Source organism: Dama dama, chromosome X (assembly GCF_033118175.1).
Source record: "Dama dama isolate Ldn47 chromosome X, ASM3311817v1, whole genome shotgun sequence".
Classification (NCBI taxonomy): domain Eukaryota; kingdom Metazoa; phylum Chordata; class Mammalia; order Artiodactyla; family Cervidae; genus Dama; species Dama dama.
Window position 1 is genome coordinate 135,037,535 of NC_083714.1, and position 23,968 is coordinate 135,061,502.

General features: G+C 40.2%; 1 protein-coding gene across 8 annotated transcripts in view; it reads right to left on the reverse strand.

Moving 5' to 3' along the window:
- The window catches only part of PPEF1 (protein phosphatase with EF-hand domain 1), a 139,822-nt gene that overhangs the window by 94,879 nt on the left and 20,975 nt on the right, over positions 1 to 23,968 (reverse strand). For 7 of the 8 annotated variants that reach the window (XM_061136304.1, XM_061136302.1, XM_061136308.1 and 4 more), the window contains 4 exons: positions 17,694 to 17,777; positions 13,465 to 13,562; positions 12,308 to 12,384; positions 6,322 to 6,486 (listed from right to left, as the gene is read on the reverse strand). Coding sequence is in view for 1 of the 8 variants with exons in the window: in XM_061136305.1 (XP_060992288.1) it covers positions 6,322 to 6,394 (73 nt within the window). In the remaining 7 variants the exon portion in view is untranslated. The remainder of the gene's footprint in view (positions 1 to 6,321; positions 6,487 to 12,307; positions 12,385 to 13,464; positions 13,563 to 17,693; positions 17,778 to 23,968) is intronic. The other variant, XM_061136303.1, reaches the window with a different exon arrangement.

Sequence of the window (23,968 nt, forward strand, 5' to 3'; positions counted from 1 at the left end):
CTGGTTCCAATTCAGACTCAGACATCAACTAGTACATGACTTTGGGCAGCTCTTTAATCTAAGTCTCCATTTCCTCATGAAGAAAAAGAAACTAATCAAAGCTTCCTCCAAGAGTTTTGGCAACAACTATTCTCTCCCATAGTGCATATCACAAAAGAATCAAACTAACAACAACAACAACACAACAATGCTACTTCTCTACATGGAAGGCAGATAGCCCACAAGAAAGGGATAGCCTCAATTTTATATGTAGGCTATTGTTTCTCAAAAATTGCCATGATACTCTGGAGGCAGAATGCTGTGGTGGGGCTCAATAACCAAGGTGGGAAAAAATCCTTCACACTAGTCAGAAGTAAGCTCCAGGCCTGGCTCTGCCACTTACTAGTTATGTCTTCTTAAGCAAATCACTTTGCCTCTCAAAGCCTGTTTCCTTTTCTGCAAATTGAGAACAATCCTTCACAGGTTGTGAAGATCAAATATATGTGAAAGATGTTGTCCAACTATAAAAGCACTATGTAAATAAAAGGTACTTTACATGCATACATTTAGCTAGTTTCCAAGAATAGCAATTTTGGAAGGCATCACGAAAGGGTGTAATGGTTGATGGCAAAAAACACTGTATTCAGAACTCCTTGGGTTCAAATGCCAACTCGGGGATAACCTTGACAAGTATTTACCTAATCACTGAGCACAAGATTCTTCCTCAGTGCAAAAAGTAATGATAACACTTTACTCAGGTTTATTGCAAGGACTAAATAAAATATATGTAGAATATTGTCAGTACTCTCTGCAATACAGTTAGTAATAAGGAAATAATAACTTTTCTATCAAGAAACCTTTCAAAACATTCATAGCCCTTGACATAGAAATTTCATGTCAAATCACCTAGATATGGAAATAAAACAAAATAAGGAAAAATATTCACATAAAGAAATTCTTCAATGTAAATTCTTCAATCCTAAATGTCAAATATTGAGGAATAATTAATTATATTATGGCCTATTCACTAATGAAACATTTAGCAATGGCTAAAATGATGTTTACAAAGCATAACAATTTGGGAAATGTTTACAAAATAATGTCTCAGTGCCAAAAGCAAGGCTATAAAAAAATTAATATTTAGAATGATAAAAAATATACCCTATATAAAAAAAAACTGGGTGGCAGAATGATGAATGATTATTATTTTCAGTTGCTTTCTCAATCTTATAATATTTTTGAATGAGAAAAACTTTTTATGATAAATATAAATAAACACACTGTATCAGTTTCCACAGATTACTATGGAATTTATAATAAACATTGATATATTCAACAAAAGATAATGGAAGACTACAAAGAATAAGGGAATACTCTGAACAAGTATGTGCTAAGAAATAATTCAGATGAAATGAACCAGTTCTTCAAAGGACACAAACTACTGAAAATGAGTCAAGAAGAAATAGAAAATATGACAATATACTTTACTATAACAAGTAAAGAGTAGAAAAAGTAATCAAAAAACTACCCACAAAGAAAGGCCCATGCCCAGATGGCTTCACTGACAAATTCTACCAAACATTTAAAGAATTAATTCTAATTCTTCATAAACTCTTTTAAACTATAGAAGAGATGGAATACTTTCCAATTTATTCTATAAGACTAGTACTACTCTGATATCAAATTCAGACAAAGACATCAAAGAAAAAGGAAAATAGAGACCAATATATCTTTTGAATATAAAAGCAGATATCCTAAACAAAATACTAGCAAACTGAATCCAGTAACATATAAAAAAGATTATATACCATGATCAAGTGGGATTTATGTCAGGAATACAAAGTTAGTTCAATATCTGAAATTCAATTAATGTACTCAATAACAGAATAAAAAACAAAACATGATCATCTCAATACATGCAGATAAGGCATTAGACAAAATTAAATGCCATTTTTTAATTTAAGAAAATCAATAAACTAGGATTAGGAATGAACTTCCTCAACCTGATAAAGAGCATCCATAAAAAAAGAAAGGTCACAGCTAATATCACACTTAAAGGTGAAAGACTGAATGCTTTCCCCCTAAGATCGAGAACAAGACAAGGAAGCCTATTCTTGCATTTCTATTTAACAGTAACAGAGATTGTAACCAGGACAGTCAAGCAAGAAAGTGAAATCAAAGGCAAAGAATAGAAAGGAAGAAGCAAAACTACCTTTATTTGCAGATGACATGATTTATAAATAGAAAATCCTAAGAAATCCACTAAAAATCTACTAGAGCTAATAAATGAGCTTGGCAAAGTCTCAGGATTTAAGATCAATCAACATTCAAAGACCAACTGTTTTTCCATACACTTGCAATGAACAACCCAAAAATGAAATTAAGAAAACAATTTCATTTACAATGGCATCAAAAAGAATAAATACCTGGGTTAAGCGAAACTTAAACTCTGAATACTACAAAACATCATTGAAAGAAATTAAAGACCTAAGTAAGTGGAAAGATACTCCGTGTTCGTGAATCAGATGATTTAACTGTTTAAGAATACTTCCCAAATTGATCTACAGATTCAACATAATCCACCCCAACATTCCAGCTGGTTTCTTTCAAGAAACTGATTCTAAAATTCAAATGGAAATGCAAGGGGCCCAGAAAGCCAAAACAATCTTGAAAAAGAGAAACAAAGTTGAAGGATTCACACCCCCAATTTCAAAACTTTCTACAAAATCCACAGTAATCAAAATGGTGTGGTATTGGCTGGACATATTGGATGGTCCAGCCAGGACATAAGATTGGACATATAAATCAATGGAATAGAATTGAGAGTCCAGAAATAAAACCCTGACATTTATGGTCAACTGACTTTTGGCAAGAGTGCCAAGATCATTCAATGGGGAAAGAATAGTCTTTTCAACAAATGGTGTTGGGACAACTCTTCATGTCCAAAGGATAAATTTGTATCCCTACCTCATACCATATATGAAAATTGATCAATAACTAAATGGAAGAGCTAAAAATACAAAATTCTTGGGCATCCTTGGCAATCCAATAGTTAAGAATCCACTTGCCAACGCAGGGGACATAGGTTCGATCCCTGGTCCGGGAAGATCCCGTGCGCCACAGGCAACTCAACCCGTGCACCACAACTACCAAGCCTGGGCTCTAGAACCCTGGAGCCACAATTACTGAAGCCCATGCACACAGAGCCTGTGCTCTGCAACAAGAAAAGTCACTGCAACGAGAAGCCCGCAAACCACAACTAGAGAGTAGCCCCTGCTCAATGCAACTAGAGAAAGCCAGCACACAGTAAAGAAGACCCAGTAGAGCCAATAAATAAATAATTTTTTTTAATTCTTAGATGAAAACAGAAGTACAAATAATCTTGGATTTGACTCAAAAGCACAAGTAACCAAAGAAAAAATAAACTGGACTTCATCAAAATTAAAACTTTTGTGCTTCAAAGAACATTATCAAGAAAATGAGAAGACAACCCACTGAATGGGTAAAAATATTTGCAAATCACACATTTGATAAGGAACTTGTAACTAGAATATATTTTTAAAGTCTTACAAAAAATAATTTAAAAATCAGCAAATGATCTGAACAGACATTTCTCCAAAGAAGATCTACAAATGGCTAATAAACACATGAAAAGATGCTCAGCATCTTTAGTCATTAGGGGTGTGCAAATAAAAACCCTAATGAGATACCACTCCATACCCACTAGGATGGTTATAATCAAAAGGAAAGACAATAACAAGTGTGGCTGAGGATATGGAGAAATAAAAACACTCATACATTACTGATGGGGATACAAAATGGTGTAGCCACTTGGGAAAACAAGTTTAGAAGTTTCTCAGAATGTTAAACATTGAGCTACCATATGACCCACCAATTCTACTCAAAGGTCTATAACCAAGAGAACTGAAAACATGTATTTACGTAATAACTTGTAATGAATGTTCATAGTAGCATTGCTCACTATAGTAAAAAAGTAGAAACAATCCAAATACCCATTAATTGATGAATGGATGAATACAAGGTTACATATTCATACAATGGAATATTATTCAGCAATACAAAGGAATGAAGTTCTGATTCATGACATGACATGGATAAACTTTGAAACACTATGCTGAATAAAAGAAGTCAGACATGAAAGACCCCATATTGTCTGATTACATTTATATGAAATGTCCAGAACAGCCCAAATCTATAGACAGAAGTAGATTTGTGACTGCCTAGGGCTAGGGAGGTATAGCGTAGGAGAGTAACTGTTACTGGTTTGGGCAGCAGGGGATGAAAATGTTCCAAAATTGGTTGTGGTGATGGTTTGTACAGTTCTATCAATATACCAAAAAAGTCACTGAATTTTACACTTTAAACTGAATTGTGTAGTAGGTGAATTATATCTCAATAAAGCTGCTATTATTAAAAAGTGATCCAGGAAAACAGTCTGTCATTTCCTCAAAAAGTTAACCACAAAATTGCCAAATGACCCTGAAACTTCACTACTAGGTATATACCCAAAAGAATTTAAAACACAGACTCAAATAAGTATACATACACTCATGTGCATAGTAGCACTATTCACAATAGCTAAAAAGGTGGAAAAAACCCAATGTCCCTCAAATGAATGGACTAAAAAATGTGATACAAAAAAAAAATGTAATACATACAACATGATTAAATATTATCCAGCCTTAAAAAGGAATGAAAAAAAAAAAGGAATGAAATATTGATGAATGCTACAACATGAATGAACCTCAAAAAACATTATGCTAAGTAAAGGAAGCCAGAGGAAAAGGTCATATCATCTATGATTCTATTTACATGACATGTCCAGAACAGGTAAGTTCATAGAAAAAGAATACAGACTGGCAATTGCCAAGGTCTGGAAGAAGAGGAAAATATGGAGAAACTGATGAATAAATAAGAGATTTTACTTTGCAGTGATGGAAAAGTTTGAGAACTAGATGAAAGTGGTGGTTACACAACTTTGTGTACATGCCACTGAATTGTTCAGATGGTTAACTTTGTCTTACATGAATTTAATCTCAATAAATTATTTACAAGAAATAGTAATCGAAAATTCAAAATTAACTTTTTCATTTACATGCAACATTTTAAAAGTTGAAATGCATTTCATAAAAAGAATCTACATTTATATGTTGGGCTTGGTTTTTTTTTTTAACCTAAGAAATCTGGCTACATTTTTAAAATTCTGGGTAATCTCTACTCTCATAATAAATTACTACCATGGAATTAGTTCAGTTGGAGCTCTTAAAAAATTTATTTCATGACATGCTTACAGATTTCAAAGACTTAAGTGCATCTCTGTTGCTCTACTGTCAAGGATTAATTTGCTTACTCACTGGCGTTAAGTCAGCTGGGAGGGAGACCAGCATTTGATTTCCAAAGGAAAACATCCCACACTAATTAGGATAGAATACTCTGTATCCTAAACTCTGCATGTTAAGCCTGAGTGAACTGCTAAAACAAAGATGTGGAATAGAAACTGGGAAAATTATCTATTAATATAACCTACGTAACACAGGAATGGAGTTTAAGAGCAAGTTATTCACACAATCATCCTAGCCTGTTTGTTTTGCATTTAATTTGCATGTGGAGACTATGTCTATTAAAGAAACATTCAAGTGAGTTTCAACTAGATTCTAGTATCTATGAGAAAGAACCTCAGTACAAAGTAAACAAAGGAAATACAGAAGCCTCTAATTACATGGGGGGGTAGTGGGGGGGCACATCATCTATTTAGAAACAACACACTTATTGGGAAGCAGATGATCTAGCATTTCTCAAATTCTACCTAGAACATTCTAAAAACATGAAGCAAATCTCATGAAGTTCTTTTTTTTTTCCCATGAAGTTCTATACTGAACAGCTATAAATAATAATCTGATCATTGAGTTATAAAATCTAATAAAAATTCAATGATGCTACCAAATGTCACGTAGGTATGGACAGAGCTATTTATAAGTGTATTGAATAAACAGATACAAATTTACAGAGAGGCTTTCTTGTTCCCTGCCACTGAGTTTTAAACAGATTTTATATTGGTACATTTTCAACTGAAATCAATCAAACATAAAATATCTCTCAGATAATACTTTATGGCACATTATAAATTTAGAGTTACATCTTCCTAAAGGTAGTTTCCAACATTATACCAATATTTAACCTTCAGTTCAAGTGACGATGTCTGGTGCAAAATCTCTCTGGGCAGCTTGAGAACCATGTGAGTAATTGAGAAAAGGGCAGAGGGTGAACCCAGCTCGCCCTCCCCTTTTCATTCAGGAAGACAGGCACACTCCTGGCACTCACCTTTCTCAGATTTCTTGTCTTTTGTTGCAGATGAAGTACCACAGCCCATGTCTTCTAAATCTTGTATGTTCATGAATTCAACTTCTCATTCTAAAACAGTGTGAAAAGTGCTTCCCTTTGTGCTGTGAAGAGCCCCTCCTGACCGATTCACCTGGGTCACAGATCCTGATGAGGAGGACACACAAAGGAGGGAGGAAAGCACCCGTTAACAACAAGGTATCTAAGGGCTGCTCAACAGGATTCATTTTATGCTTCTCCTCAACTGCTGTTCATCATCTGATGTGGAAAGTGATCAGACATAATCTAATCCTGATTTATTTTCCAAAACACAGCAGCAGCAACACAGCAGATATAAGCTGCTTTTCTGCAACACATAAATTATATCTTGCCCGTGTCTAGGTCAGATCAATACTCTATAAAATAAAGCATTAAAATGAAAAGAAAAATGGAAATTTAAGAGCAAACAATTTTATAGTTGAAATATAGGTAATGCAATATGAAGGATCTGACACAAATTAATAGCTTTGGTTTTAAGCTCAAAATAGTTATTAATATATCTATCTAGGCTTTTAAATACACAAATTGGAAAATGACTATGAGACAACATATTTATACAATTATGCCAAAATTCAAATCAAAATGATGTCAACTACAAATTGGCACTTGTCAAGGGCATTTGCAGTCCACTTCTGTGGGGACTGAATCCTGTGCTGCTGCGGCTGTTGACCTTCAACACACCCTGAAGGGAGTTCAGGGTGGAGAGTGAGGCACTCTGTGCTCCAGGGAAACTAGTGGAACAGGCCTCTAGGTAGTCAGATATTTTCAGGAACTGATTTCAGGAGCCCAATCCTTGGATCTCTTCATATCTAGAAAAGCCCAGAAAAGCACTAAATCCCCTTATGATGACATCAGCTCATGACTAGCAGAAAACCTTTTGTAAAGTAAGTGTTTGATTGCATTAAACCCCCCATTCACCAAAATCTTATATATTGACCTTGCCCCACTGCCTCTTCGGAGCAGCCTCTCAGAGCTATCTGAGGTGCTGTCTCCTGGGCTGCAGTCCTCATTTTGCCCCAAATAAAACTTAGCTCACAACTCTCATGCTGTGCATCTTTTTTAGTCGAGAATGAGTTCTCTGACACTGTTTCTCAGAATCAGTTGGCATACTCGCTTAAAAAAAACGGAGGCTGAAGTATTAAAGTATTAAAGAGTATTAAAAGGCCTCCCTAGAAAAATGCCCTTTTCAAACAAGCTCTCCAGGCATTTCTGAGGCCCCTCCAAAGTCTGCCCTCACACTCACCAGGCCTTTTGATGGGTTAGCTGAGACTGCTATATTGGATCTTTCACAATCACCCCATGGGAGTTTTCAACTAAATTCCTTTCTGTAGTAACCCCACCTCATGACTTGTGGGATGATGCTTCCTTTATTTCATGATGCTCCAAACCAGCTGAGCTAATCTATTTGCATTTCTTGATAGTAACAAAGAGAACAACTGACTTGGGACTCTGCCAAGCCTGCCTATTTTTCTTTTAGTACTACACTAAAAGCTTCAAAATGTGAATCAATAAAAGAAAGGGGCAGAAAGAAATGAGCAAAATATCTGAATTATGGAAATATTTTTAAAACAACTATAACCTTAATAAACAGATATTCTGATCAGAGCTAGGCTTGATTCTATTATGGAATTAATTAACCCTCCTAAACTATGGGTTATGGAATTAATTAACTCTCTTAAACTTTGGGTTATTTCCAAATTCGATAGGCATTTCTTACATATCTCTCTTATCTACATCATGAGTAAAAAATGTTAATAGGGTCAGCTTCAAGGGCAGAAAACCCTTGTGGCATTCCACTCCAGACCAATCTCCAGGGTTAGTACAGACCCACTACAGTCACACTCTCCCAGCATATTCATTTAGTTAGGTGGAAAATTTACCCATCATAAGTATCCACTTATTTATCTATAAGATGTACTGGGAAATCTCACTAAATATTTTAATGAAATTAAGATATATATTTGACACCTTACATTCCAGGCTGGGTTTCCCTCATGGTTCAGATGGTAAAGAACTTATCTGCCTGCAGTGCAGGAGACCTGGCTTTGACCTGGATCGGGAAGACCCTCCGGAGAAGGGAATGGCAACCCACTCCAGTATTCTTGCCTGGGAAATCCATGGACAGAGGAGCCTGGTGGGTTACAGTCCATGGTGTTGCAAGAGTCGGACATAACTGAGCAACACACACACACACAAATACACACACATATTCCAGGCTAGCCAGCAACAGCAGAAGATAAAGAGGAGGAGGAGAGGAAGGAAGAAGAAAGGAGGGAGGGAGGGAGGAAGAAAGAAAGGAAAACACTTTGCCATTATTTTTATTTAGTAACAGAATCATAGACATTTAAAAGTGGTGCACGTGTGCGTACTAAGTCACTTCAGTCATGTCTGACTCTTTGCAACACCATGGACTGTAGTCCTCCAGGCCCCTTTGTCCATGGGATTCTCCAGGCAAGAACACTGGAGTGGATAACCATGCTACCCTCCAGGGCATCTTCCCCACCCAGAGATTGAATCTGCGTCTCCTATGTCTTCAGCATTGGCAGACGAGTTCTTTACCACTAGCACCACCTGGGCAGCTTTAAAGGTTGCAGAGACTTTTAAAATTACCCAGAATTTACACACAGTGCAAGAAAACCAAGATACTTACCCAACGTCACTTAGACAAACTGGTTGTCAAACTCTGTTGCATATTAGCATCACCTGGGAAGCTTTTAAAACTCTCAATGCTCAGAGGCCACCTCACCAAATTAAGAGTCTCTGGGGATTTGAAGAATAGTGATGCCTGGGCCCCATCCCCAGAGATTCTGATCTCACTGGTATTGAGTGCAGTTTGGGCATCAAGAGTATTAAAAGCTCCCCAGGTAATTCTAATGTGCAGCAGAGCTTGTTCTCTACTGGAAACAATGTTCCAGCAAACCCACAATGATGCCTAGTGATTATATTTTCCTCTAAATGCTCTGACTCCATCTGTTTGGAACAGAATTTTTCCAGAGGTCATGTCAGGCTTATAAGGCAGTGGTTTCTGGGATCTACTCTTTTTCTTGTTTTTGAAACTGAAGCACTACTTACCCATTGCCTCTGTTCTCTCCATCCTCAGACATTTCTCAAAGGTTATCTGCAGTGCCTATGAGAGCATGTTTGCTGGGTTTTTCCTCAACCTTTGAAGTAGGACATTTGGTCCTAGTGAGTTTCTCTATGTGCCTAGATCCATGCTCTCCTACATGAGTACTGCAAAACTTACCAGGGGAGATTATTTTAAAAGGCACACTCCCAGGCTTTACTGCCAATACTTGGATTCAAGCAGTCCAAGGGGGCCTAGGAATTTGCAATGAAAAATGTACCCTTCATGGGACTTTGACACAAGCACTCCCCATATCTCAGTCTGAGAAACACTGCTCTGCATATCTCCCTTGGGCTCTGCTTCCATTTTTATACTACTTTTTTCTACCCCGTTTTATGAATACACAGAGTTAGACACTGAGTAGGCAACACTGATGCAATGACAGGAAGTGATATACTTCAAACTCAATTTTTTCCCCAGGAAAAAAATTTCTCTCTCTAAAGGCATTTGGTTCTCAGCCACTCCTCAGTCAACTCATTACACAACAAACAAAAGTTCATATAAAAGATTCACTAAGAACTAAAAAGCATCAAACTTGAGTATATTTCTGCTAGACTGTAAGCTCCATGGATACCTTTCTTTCTAAATACTCCTTGAATCTCTGGCACCTACACAGTGCCTTTCACATAGCAGGTGTTTGAAAAATGCCAAGTAAATGAATGAATGAATAAGGGAATAAATATTTGTAATCCAGGCCCCTTTAAAAAATGAATGCTGAAAGTAATTATTAGTCCATCATTTCATGCACAAATACATGCTATTTAATTACACAAAAGTCTTTTATTAAACCAGAAAATGGGTAGTACTTATATATTCATTTTTAAAGAAAAATTTTAAATCATGACAGAAAGAAATGAGAATTGTTTGAGAATTTGGGGTTATTTAGAAAAAATAATTTGCTATTAGAATTTTTATATTATTAATTGGTAATAATTTAATTTCCTCAGATAACAGGTAAAACAAAACAAAAAAGAGTCATCCCATTTTATTTCTCACCAAAACAAGAGCTGGTTATGGCCAGGTGCCACTCACTACTCCCACACACTACCCGACCTAGACTGCAATCATACATGTTTGAAAGCAGTGTAAGTGCCTTTGAAGACAACCCTGGGTGGTATAAAGCTGATAAAAATGATCTGGGAATTTTCCATTATGTGGGACAATCTAAGCTCCTTCCATTCCCTGCCCTCTGTCAGCATGAGATAAGTACTTAGTGTGCTAAAGGAGTCTGAAGAAACGATGCCCTAGGGCCTGAAAGGGGTTCTCTGGCTCAAGAGGCTGGGGGTCTCCGCAGCCTTCACCAAGACCTGAGGATGCCATGGTCGGTGATAAAAAACCACCAAAAAGGTGGATCTTGGCAAAAAACAGCTTGAAACTTGCTCAGTGCTGCTGCCCCTACCAGTACACACCAAGGATGATTCTAAAGCATAAACATAAAAGTGACTCATCATTGGCACTCACTTATAATCTGCCAAAGGAAAAGTCTTCCGAGGTTTCTGCTAAAAGGTTTCTACTGTGGGGGATGGGGGAGGAGTAGAGGGAGCGGGGAGAACTGGAGGGTGGAGACTGTTTGACATTGTTCAGTTCCTTTGATCTTAATCACTATTCATTTCCCAATGTAAAAATACAAGGAAAGAACAAAAGATGGCCCTTGGAGCCGATCCAACCTTGGCCTCCAAGCACCCTTCAAGTACTAGCCCAGCCTCCCTGAGTTGTTCTTACTTATTCTTGATTTTCTTTCTAAGTGCATCTCTACTGAATGCCCACACCTTCCTCAGCCACCATGACCTTGATTCTGCTCCACCTCTGACAATCTAGATGTGAATGCATGGTTTCCCATGCGAGAAACTCAGCTTTTCCTAGAGATGCTGACTTCTGTGAGAAATCTGTACTCTAGCTCTGGCCCCAAGAACCCCAAATTCAGAACCCACAGTCATCAACTGGCAACAAACTCCAGTCCCCAATGTGGGAGGTAAGCATGTCTAATTGTTTAATTCTCCCCTCTCAGAGCATGAGACAGGAGCACAGAGCACAGACACCTCTTGAGGCTCACTCTGCTGCAGCATGCTTTTTGGCATCCGCTGAAACACAGGTTCTACAGCCTGAGGTCTGTGGACTAAAGATGACGAAGGGGCATAGAGGGGGTAGAGAAGTCCCTGGCAGACTGCTCTAGAAGGGCCCCTTCCCCCACCACCCTTCCAGTTTAACCCTGTAAGCATGTGCTCCTGTCTGGGGTCTTCAATGAATAAGGGGAATTCTGTAAGACTGAGCTGATGATTATGCCTGGGTCCGTGAAAGGGGAAGAAAAGCGAGGAAACCATACTGACCGCCAGAAGCTACCCAAGGGTGTGCGCTGTTCTCCCAGACAGGACTGTAATTAGGAGGCAGCTAGGCCAAGTGCCAGGTTTTCCAAAGAACATTTGTGGGAGAATTCTGTGTGGTTTATGATTCTCGAAATTAGACCAAAAAAAAAAAAGCCCCACTATCAAATAAGTTCAGGAGAAGCAGCATTCAACAGGTTTCTTCACTGCAGGACTTCCCAGAACCTTCTGAATATCAATGTGTATCTCTAACATGAATCTCTAAGAAAAAGCTAGTGTTCACTCCTTTCCCAAACAGCCAAGCAGGGGACCCTCTTGAGGTAGAGTATTTCAAGAACATCTATCATTCATAACTGCTAATGCTGGCCCAATGGAGACTGGGGTTTAGAAGTCAGACAAACCAGAGTTTAAATTCTTCTCAGCTAGTCAGTAATTCCTCTGCACCTCAGTTTTCTCTTAAGAAAATAGGGATAAAAACACTTACCTTACAGACTTGTACTAAAGACTAATGAGCAGATTGATGATGGACAAACACAACTGGAACAGAGCAATTCTTCTTAGCTGAGGGGTTAAGAAGAGCCATGCATGAGTGGTATCCATTGTGGTCAAAGTGTTGAAACAAAACTTGTTTGCTCTTATCTCTTTCTTCAGAATGCACTGTCTGGGGACCTCCCAGAGACTAAACCCTGTGGGTGTCTACTGGTTCTGGGATAACTGTAGACTCACAAAGAAATGGACTCTTTTCCCCCAAGAGAGCTTTTTTTTTTTTTTTTATGGTTTGCACCAATTTTAATCAGAGACACAAAACAATATCTATAGAAAACCCCAACAGCAAGAGAGCTTTTTTATTATTACTGGTAAAGAAAAAATGCTTTACCAGTAACAATAACAGTTAAAATCACTACTATTTATTAAGGGACTATTTACCCAGCACAGTGGATACTTTATATTTCTATTATTCCAGTTAATCGTCACAGCAACTTTCAAGGAGTATCATCACTCTGTATTAAAGATGAAAAAACTGAGACTGAGAAATTAAATATGAGACTCCAAGGCACAGCTGAGCAGTGCAGGACTGAAGACCCATTCTATTTAATGCTTAAAAAAAAGAAATGTCTGTCCACCAAAAAGTTAGCTGTGCTTTGGTTTCAGGATCCAATTTGATCTACAGAAGCACGAAATCACCAAAAAGAAATCTTGAACATTGCAAGGGATTCCGTGTCCCTTTTTTACAGACAGATGCAAATCCTGTGGTCCTGTGCAACAACAAGAGGGCAAGGAAAATTTCTGAATCTTCAGTTGTGCAGGGGGCAGTGCCTATGAAGGGTCTGGAAGAGTTTCTCAAATTATCCCTTCCCTCATTTTTCAGCTCTCACCCAAGTGACCACAGAGTTTTCCCAAGTATTGAGTTCATTTGAAATAGGCTACACTGCTTCAGAATGCAAAGTCACCTGTACATCTTTTTAAGACAATGACAACTGATTTGCAATCACCATCTTCAAGAAAAATCATTCTGAGAAAATGCAAAGCAATAAAATAAACGTCAAGGAGTGCACAGTTCCCGTCCATTGCTATACAACGTATGTTTATAATGTAGACTTCTGCTTGCCCAAAATACCTAAGAACAAACAAATATATTACCTGTTTCTTCTGCTTGGCCAATGTAGAGGTTTATCCTCACCCCAGGCACTTCAAGAGAAACAAAATCAGGAAAAAACTTCTCTGAAGGATGCAGTGATCTGAAAGAAAAGAGGTACAATTTCAGCTCTCTCTGGAGCATCCCCCTACACACACACACACACACTCCCCATACATCTCACATCTCTGCAGCTCTGTGCAGGGAGAGCTCTTGATTAATCAAAAAACAAATACATACACATACGCACAAAGAAATAACTCAAACAGGCTTTGCCTTTCAGCCTGGAAGATGAGCCCAGAGCTGCAGATCTGGGAGAGGCTGCGCTGGCCTGTGAGCTGGAGCTGTCTGCCCCAACCCTGCCCTGTTCCCAGCAAAGAGATAAAGGGAAGCACTCAAGTAATGGGCTCTGGTCACATGACTGCATCCAAGGGGACCAGGCTTCGTATAGGCAAGACCGAGCCACTGTTTGCATAAATAATCTGGTCAGTACAAAATACAGAATGAATTTTGGTAAGTAAGGGCAGAAAAGCATTTAGTAACTGACTTTTAAGTCAACTGAGGATAATTTTCAGGAAACATTATAGTAAGCTGGGCACAATTAAGAGAAGGAAGTGGGAACACTAAACATTCCTCCTTAGGACTTGAAAAGCCATGGGTTTAAAAGGGAGTAGCCTTTGGGTGCCACACTACAAATTCACTTCTATCGTATTTTTATTCCTCTGCTTGTTGGAGAACGTGAAACTGACTCCTCCTAAAACCAAGTTCCTCTGTGGAGTTTATGATTAACCGCTCTATCCAAAACTTTATTCCCTTTCTTAATCTGCACCTGTTTCCCTGAAGTTGAGGAGTATCATAGAAAAGGTAGAACTGAAACTGAGCAGGACCGTGCAGGGCCCTCCCAGGCACAAAAGCCCCTCCATGTCCTGCTTCTTGTTTGTAGAAAAAGGTCCTGGTCTCCTAGCCTCCTTGAGTTGAAAGAGCAGATGCAAGCAGTTAATGATGTGAACAAGAGTCACAGGACTCCTAGTTCCTCCCAAAGGGATATAGATAATCTGACGCATATCTCAGAGTTGTTCTGCAGAGCTAAGATCCCCTACCCAGTGGAGGATGGTGGCTCCATGCTGACCACAAGCATGTAGACGCCACACTGGTTGGAATCAGAAGCTGGAGATCCCTGAAACACCCCACGGCTACCTCACCAGCAACCAGTCAAAGGAAGATCTACAAGCAGATCATGCATGCTGTGACCCTCGCCCCAACAGTCTTTAAAACCCCTGCCTGAAAGTCATCAAGGAGTTCAGGTCTTTGGAAGCATGAACTGCCCGTTCTCCTTGCCTGGCCCTGCAACAAACCTTTATTTTGTTACAAACACCTGCTGTCAGAGTTTGGCTTTCTGCACAGTGGCCACATGAGCCCATTGTTCCATAAAAAAAAAAAAAAGGAAAAAATGTATCTGTGAGAGGGAGATTCACCTCCCATCATCAGCAAAATGGAAGTGGAAAGCTGACCTGCGGTTCTGCTGAATTTGAGAAGGAAGAGGAGGGAGACACGACTGAAAAACTGAAGTGCCAGTGTCAGTACTATATGCCACCAGCCCCAGTTCTGCTGTCTTTGGAGGCAATTCAGGGGTGAGTGATCTTGCTCCTAAAGTCTCAAGCTGCCTGCTGCTGCACCAACAGCAATATTCCTCCCAAACTCTTCCCAGCTGGTTACACACCATATGCGTTTTTGAGCTTACTGGCCTTAGGCATCCTGAGCTAGGATTTAAAGGTCTCCAGCCATAAGTATTTCATAACCCCACCCAAGCTGCTCTTTAGCCAATTCCTTTCTGCAATTGAGAGCCGCTGGAGATCCAGTAAAGTGGTTACCTAGCTTACTATTTAATCTAATGGAGTCACTTTAAAAAATAACTGGAAAGGCAGTTCTGGGCTTCAGGACTCCTATTAGCATATTAAATATTACCAGAAGGTCTCATTATGAGGCAATACAACCATATAGGTCTCCATGGCAGAGGCTCCAAGACTAGAAACTGATAAGGCTGCCATAAGCACTGTAAACGATAGTACAATTACCCAGGCTCCCCCAAAATAATGGACAATGTCACTATACGGTTTCCAGCCAAATGCCTATTCAAGCCATGTGATTAAATGATGCCTATGTCTAGATACAGTTGTTCAAATGTCACCTCCTCTGTGTGAAGCCTTTCCTAAATCACCAAAGCGGAGTTAGTCATTCTGTCTTCTGGCTCTCCAAGCCATGTGTGTGTCCAATTATAGAACTTCCCAAAGTGTGCTGTAATTTGTCCTTTTACATGTGAAATCCTGAAGGAAAAGGATCCATTTCATTCCTCTTGGCATCTCTGCCTCCAAATGCATAAAAGCATTTGAACGGGGAGCAGGTTTTGCCACCCAAAATATGCCATTTTGGCATAGGAATAATTTTGAGCTAAAGGCAATCAAAAATCCAGCAGATTCAGGAAAAGCTCTCTACCTCCCCCTCAACTGCCTAAATTTACACTGGAAAGGGGCCTTGTACCAGGAAGAGAACTATTACCAGAGATACCTTTTTACCTAAGAAACTTATTTGCATAACAGGGCAACCTTTGTTTTCCAAATCTCTCCTCTGCCTTCCTGCAACTGTCCTTCCTTTTCTCTGTATTCCGACTCCCACCCCTTTCCTTAGCTCAGGACGTTATAGAAGCTCCAACTGAGTATATCCACCTGTGCTCAGGTGCTCAGTCGTGTTCTCTTTGTGACCCCCTACACTGTAGCCCACCAGGCTCCTCTGTCCATGGGATTTCCCAAGCAAGAATAGTGGAGTGGGTTGCTATTTCCTCCTCCAGGGGATCTTCCCTATCTTTTGAGTCTTCATATGTTTATAGGGTTTCTGTATATACAGAATTAAATTTGTTTTTCTCCTATGAACCTGTCTTATATTAATATAACTATTATACTAGCCAAAGAACCTAGAAGGGCAAGAGAAAATTTTTCTGCCCCTAGAGTACTCACTAAATATTTAATCATAGAAAAAAAGGAAGGAAAGAACTTATGATTTAGGTGTTTTAATATGATTTGTTTTAATAGCCAGTCTCTGGACCATAAATTGGACTGGCTGTGAACTTTACATGATTTGTCTCAAATTTAGAGTTTGTTTACAATAAAGACCTTTACCATATTTTTCCACTGTATGACGAACACTGAAATGTTACTTTGAGCACCACAGAGTCCTGTAGCCAGCCTCAAATTGTTAAATGAACCAGCACTGACGTATGGGAACAAATCACAATAATGATAATAACATTTATTGATCACTTACCATGTTCTAGGCACTTGTTGATTTTTTTTTTGTTTGTTTGTTTTCTGCACTTGTTGATTTTAAAGGTGTTAATCTTATTTAATCTACACACTATCCTATGAGATATATACTATTATTATTCTTACTTATGCATTAGAAACTGGAGCCCAAAGTCCAACAGCAAATGAGTGGCAGAGCTAGGATTTGAACTCAGGCACTTTGACTCTAGAACCTCTACTTTTAATCATTATGTGGCAGGAGGTAGATGGGCCTCCTGCCCCAGGGTAAAATGACTTGAGATTCATTCCCTGTGGACTAAAACTCCAAGATGAGAACAGCAGGACAATTAAGGGAGAAGACTGGGCCCTGCCCAGACCACATATTTCTCATTCTCAAAGTGAGGAGACCTCCCCGACCACACATGTGCAGAAAGGCTTCTGGGAAGTCAAAAGGGGAGTGATGCCAAGGAATGCTCTACCCAGACGCCTTTTCAGTAGAATCCATCTTGGCATCTAAAAGATGCCTGCACACACATGGGAGGATCCTGAGATTTACCAAATATGGACTGTGAACCAAGCAAATCAAAATGACTGGCCAAAGGAAATCTGGAAGAAATGTCCCATAAAAATAATTCAAACTGTCACGAGGGTGCGACTCAGTAACTCTGAGTCCACTCGTGTATTTATCCACACATACTGTACTCTTTTTCCTGTTAATAAATACTTTACTTGTTTCACTACTTTCTTTGTAGGAATTATTTTCTCCAAAGCTGAAGGGCCAGGCCCTTGTCACTGACCACTGGTCTACTGACTAGGATTTGGTGCTCTCAGCGCCGCTACTTGGCCTCAATCTCTGGCTGGGAACCCAAGCCCCACTCCAAGTCACTGCAGGCCAAGGCCATCCGAGATCAATTACACTATACTGCTTCAGTCAGCACCTGTGTGTTTGCAAAATGAAGCTGCCAGCCTCTTCGGACGCTCTCCTACTTTCCTCCAGCTAGGCAGGGATGTGTTCTCCCAGCCTGAAAAAAGAAAATATAATGGGCAAAATAATGTTAACTCACCCAATAACAGACTTATACCCCCAAGAGGCAAGGTGGGTCAATTTATCTCTCAATGGGCACAGCGTCATATGAAAATAGCCAATGGAAAGGTGAGAGCTCAGTTTCCTCCTTGGAAAAGGCCATAGAAATGTCAAATCATTCTGAACTAAGATGCACTGTGCTTTTCTAGGCAATTCAACACATTTTTATTGCTCTCCCTCTATTTGGCAGCACTGTGTTGAAAGGACAAGGACATAAATGGTGAACAAAATGGATATGATTAGGTGAGGCAAACACACAGGTAAATAAGAAATCAAAATAAAACTACAAATAAAAGTACCTCCGCTATTGGAATATAAGCACCAGGAACCTAAAACACATCAGGCACATAACAGATATTTATTACATGAATAAATGAAAGCAATACAGTATGACAAAACCTCTAATAGGACAGGCAGGGGGCACAGAGAAACAGCCCTACCCCTGAGAGGAGGGTGAAGCAAGGCTTTCTAGAAGAAGTGATAGACCGGAGGATTACACAGCCAGAAGTTAGGAGTTAACCAGAAGAAAAGAGTGAAGGAGAAAAAAAGGACTCCTGTAGATATGTACCTAACAAGGATGTGCAACGGCAGCAGTGAAACAAAAATCAGAATGAACTGAGCTCCTAATTATAATGCTGCAATTAGACTTATAAGCAGATAGAACTGTCCATGTGCTATGACTGAAAAATGGTGGCTGCACTACCTCTACAGCCTGGACTCACTGACTCTTTCTTGGCTGTCTTAGTGGTCTCTCTTTCTCACTTCCCCACTCCCCTACTGGGTTTCCCTTCACCTTTCAAATAAACTTGGTCTCAAACACTTGTCTTGGGGTCAGCTTCTGAGGGAACCCAAATCAGGACACTCGGTTAGTCTATGGCAGTAGCAAGCTATAGCAAGACATAGAGGAACAGAGAAGGCTGGTTTTCTCACAAGGGAGAAATTGGGCATTGCAGGTAAACCTCTACTATTTCACAAGCTTCCTGGAGCTGGCCACAGTGCCAACTTCTATAAAGGAAAACTCATTCTAATGAGTAGTTCCTATTATTGGTCATGACACAGCCAAGGAAAATATGCTAGAATCCAGGCAAAACAACTGGACTTGGGAACAGACTGAGAAGAAATGATGTGTGCAGATCTGCTTGGTGCTGAGTAGTACTTCAACTAAACTTAGTGTCTGCCCGCTCATGGCGCCTGATACCTTAATACCTGATAGCACCAAAGTGGGGAGCTCAGATTGGGCTGACCTCGCAGCTCTGGCAACTCTCAGCTAGCCCTCTAGTGCTGGGGCTGTTCCCAACTAAGGCTCAGCAGCTCACGCGAAAGCCAATGCTCAAGAGATGAGTGGTGGTTGGAAGAAAAAGGCTGTTTTATTCAGGAGGCCAACAACCTGGGGAGAAGGTGGACTAGTGTCCAAAAACCAACTCTGAAGACTCTGCTCAACCATGAAAGTGTTTGAAGGGAGAATCATTTGGGGAAGGGGTCAGAGTCTTCCTTATCTTCCACTATGTTCAGACTTTCTTCTGATTGGCTGGTGGTGAGGTAACAGGGAGATGTTCCAGGATGCTTGTGCTCAGCCTGAAGTTACCATCTTCTGCCTGGGTGGGGCCTTAGTTCCTGCAGAAGAGCTCAGAGATATCTGTATACTGTACACCCCCTGAGGAGGAACCAGGACCCTCTGCATAGTTGTTTCTTGACTGCTCCTCCCCAGTTTCTGCATTCCCTCACTTGATTAGCAACTGTTTGAAGCTCCTCGCCTTTGGAACTCAGGGAAGAGCAAGGAGGCTGAATGAAGCCTATTTCTTACAAACAAGAAACAGGGGACGCAGAAAGGATTTGTACCCCAGAGAGCCCCACAGGATCCTGCTCCATTTCAGGGCCAGTGATAAGCAATCACATCCAATCCCAACTTCCGAGCACCTCTTGTTGTTGTTTAGTCTGTCCATGGGATTTCCTAGTACCTAATAGTCTCCAAACTGAGGTACCTGCCCCACAGCAAAAACCAGAAGGTCTGTTGCACAATAGAAAGCAAAGTAACAGAACTCATATTTTCTAATTCTTTTTGAACTTTCTATTTTCATAATGTACATTTTTGGTAATATACACAAAATATGAGTTCAATAGTATTAGTTGTATATAAATAAATATAATTATCAGAAGTCCATTCTCAGAAAGCTTTCACTGAGAGAAGTTCATGATCAAAAACATTTGAAGAAACTTGATTTAAAGAGCCTGCTTCTTTTGAAGGGAGGGAAGGAATACTAAGTAGTTTTACATTTTAAGAAAGAGAAAGGATCAAGCCTATTTCCAGGGATGATTTCTGGGTATTGAAAAGCCACATTAAGTAGGAGAAAAGAGAGGCCAGATTTGCCAAGTCATTAGAAAGTTATTAAAATAAATCAAAGATGGGTTATAAGTCACTATCAGGTGAAAGAAATTCATAAAGGCCAGTGCCGGCCACATCTGTCTACTGGGGTCACCTGGTCAGCAGCCACAATGACAGGCTGAAATAGCTGTCATGTGTTGAAGTTTATAAATTCATCATTGAAAAGGCTCCATCTTGGGTACAAAAATTGAGCTTTCCATGGTTGTCACTTAATAAATAGCATATTAGTAGATATTAGAATTTAACCACTGGTAATCTAACCCTGAGCCACCAGGATAAGATGGCTGGATGGCATCACCAATGCAATGGATGTGAACTTGGGCAAACTTCGAGAGATCATGAGGGACAGGGAGGCCTGGCGTGCTGCAGTCCACAGGGTCACAAAGAGTCAGACATGACCGGGTGACTGAACAACAACAATCGAACCCTAGCTTTGTCCGAGATGGCTTGACTCAAAAAACAAAACTCCTTAAATTAACCTTGCATGTTCATAAATCAAATAAAACAGTAAGACAGAGTAAGGACACTCTACCCTATCTCTCCCATAGAATGAAGCTATAAAACCTGGACATAATCCGTGGACCAGCTATTTGAAGACTGGTAAATTTCAAGATGGCCCCCAATGATCCCTGCCTCCTGGTGTTCATGCTTTTGTGTAATCTCCTCCCCCTTTCAGTATAAGGCCTGATCTAGTGACTGACTTCTAGTCAACAGAATATGGCAAATGTGTTGGGCTGTTACTTCTGTGACTAAGTTATGAAAGATTGTGACTTTCTGTCCTGTAAGCAGACTCTCTCTATTGCCTTCACAACTCATGTGTTTTAGATGAAATAATCTGTCGTACTAGAGAGGCCCCCATGGCACAGGACTGAGGGAAGTCATGGGCCAAAAGCCAGCATGGAACTGAGGCCCTCAGTCAAACAGACCTCAAGAAACTGAATCTTGCTAACAACCATGTGAGCTTGGAAGCAGATCCTCCCCCAGTAAAGCCTTAAGATGACTGCAGCTCAACTGACACCCTGACTGCAGCAGCTTGTGAGAGACCCTGAAATAGAGGGCCCACATAAACTGCACCTGGATTCATGACCCACAAAAGCTGTGAGATCATAAATGTGCATTTTAAGCCTCTAGGTTTTTGTTATTTTTTTATACAGCAATAAATAAGTACCACAAAGACTCTGGAAAGTAAATAGCAGAAGGCATACTGAGAAGATAAGAGTTTGAAGTACTGTCACACTGGTGGTGAGTTAACCATTTTTTTCCCTACAATTTCCCCAGCCTGGATTCAAGGAAGCATAAATTCATATCAAAAGCACAGTGAGCTAACACTGCACACCTATTAGATTTTTTTAAAACTCTAATAATACCCAGTACTGGCTAGGATATGGAGCAACTAGAACTCTTATACTTTGCTGGTGGGAATACAAAATAGTGCCGCCACTATGAAAACTAGTTTGATAGTCTTTCATACAGTTGAACATGTACTTGCCATATGACATAGCAACCCCACCCCCTGGATATTTACTTTAAAGGAATGAAAGCTTATACATACAGAAATCTGTACTCAGGTTCATATGGTCAAATACTTAAAACAGCCCGAATGTCCTTCAGTGGGTGAATGGATATACAAACTGCAGGACAGCAATGCAATGGAATATTACTTACCAATAAAAAGGAACAAACTACTGATAAAGACAACCTAGATGAATCTCAAAGGCATTATGCTGAAAGAAGTCAGGCTTAAAACGTTGAGTACACTTATATGACATTCTCAAAAAGACAAAACTGTAGTAATGAAGAGCTGATTAATGGCTGCTAAGGTTTATGGGGTGAGGGAGAATGTGACTACAAAGGAAGAGCAAGGAGTTTTGGAGGCAATGTTCTGTATCCTAATTATGGTGGAGGTGACACTAACCTACCCAAGTGTTAAAATTCACAGAACTGTACAAGTCGGTTTTACTGCACACTAATTTAAAAATAAATTTTTTAAAAAACTTCAGAGCTGCCCTTGGTGCCTTAGTGCCTTTGGGTCTGCAGACATTAAAGTCCCCATGGGCTGACTGTGACTGCCAAGGGTCTTCCTAAAGCAATGCCAGAAGCATCGGACTTCACTTTTAGCTATCCATGGGCAAAACTCAAAAAACAGAGACCCCAGTGAGAAAACGCAACCCATCCATCCTTTACCTAACAGATACTTACTGAGCAAGTTCCAGCTATGAGGCAGATACAAAAATGAATACATTCTGATTCATTTCCCTACTAGATTCATAGTGTAATGAGGGACACGGGCCGTCCACAAATAATTTTAAGACAGGAGGTGTAGGTATGAGGCAGGAGACAGACATGCCCCAGGCTGAACAGTTTCTCTGCAATGGACAGAAACTACGTAAAAGCAGGATGGAGGAGGAGGTTGGGCCCTACCCAGATAAGTGATAAAAGATCACATATTCCTAATCCCCAAAGTCAAGGAGACCTCCCTGACTACACATGGGCAGAAAGGCTCCTTGGAGGTCGAAGAAAAGGGAGGGGATGTCACCTCACAGTAAGTGATGTCAACTTCCCATAAGCCTCTTCACCAGAGTCCATCTTGGCTAAGAGATGAGTATGCACACATGAGAGGATTCTGAGATATGCCAAATATGGACTCAGAACCAGACAAATCAAAATGATTGGCCAAAGGAAACCTGAAAGGAATGCCCCACAAAAGTGATCCAAGGGGCGTCCCTGGTGATCCAGTGGTTAAGAATCCGCCTTGCAATACAAGGGACACTAGTTCAATCCCTGGTCTGGGAAGATCCCACATGTTTCGCGGCAACTGAGCCCTTGCACCACAACTACTAACCCTGCATGCCTAGAGCCCGTGCTCTGCAACAAGAGAAGCCACCACAGCGAGAAGCCTGTGCACTAGAACTACACAGGAGCCACCACTTGCCACAACTGGACAAACCCTGCGAGTAGCAACAAAGACCGAGCGCAGCCAAAAGGAAAATAAATACTTTTTTTTAAGTGATTCAAACCACCAGGAGGGCACAACTCTCTCTGAGCCTGCCCATGTGTCTATCCACGTGTACCATACCCCTTTTCCTAATAAACACTTGACTTGTTTCACTACTTTCCATTTTCGTGTGAATTCTTTTCTGCAGAGCCGAAGAGCCAGGGCCTTGTCACTGACCACTGGTCTAGTGGCTGGGATTCGGTGTCTTCACTGTCTATAACCAGCCTCAGTCTCTGGCTGGGAACCAAAATCCTGCTTCAAGTCACTACAGGCTGAGGCCACCCAAGATCGCATACAAAGATATGCCATGTACTACCGGAGCCCAGAAGGATACGAGCCCTGCCAGGACAAGTCAGGAGACATTTCCTAGAGCATACAAGGTAGAGAACGGCACTCCAGGGAAATTGGGAGTACGGTACATTCAAGTTATGTTTCCTGAGACTGGGGTGGGTAGAATGTATATACAGCAGAAGATGGGGATGTGAACCTGAGGAGGTAGACTGTTGCCAACTGTGACTGTTCTCATAAATCACAGCAAAGAATTCATACTTTTATCTGTCAGTCAGAGACTGCAATTTCAAATGCTGACATGGGCTGGAGTACATAACAGAAATGAGTAAAGCAGCCTGGGTGGAGATGATGGGACACTGTAGAGAGTTTCTATCTAAATGAGGCAGCAGTTGTCCAGAAATCCCAATCCAACACTATCCACTGTAATTTTTCAAGAGAAGCTGAACATACTTTTATGTAA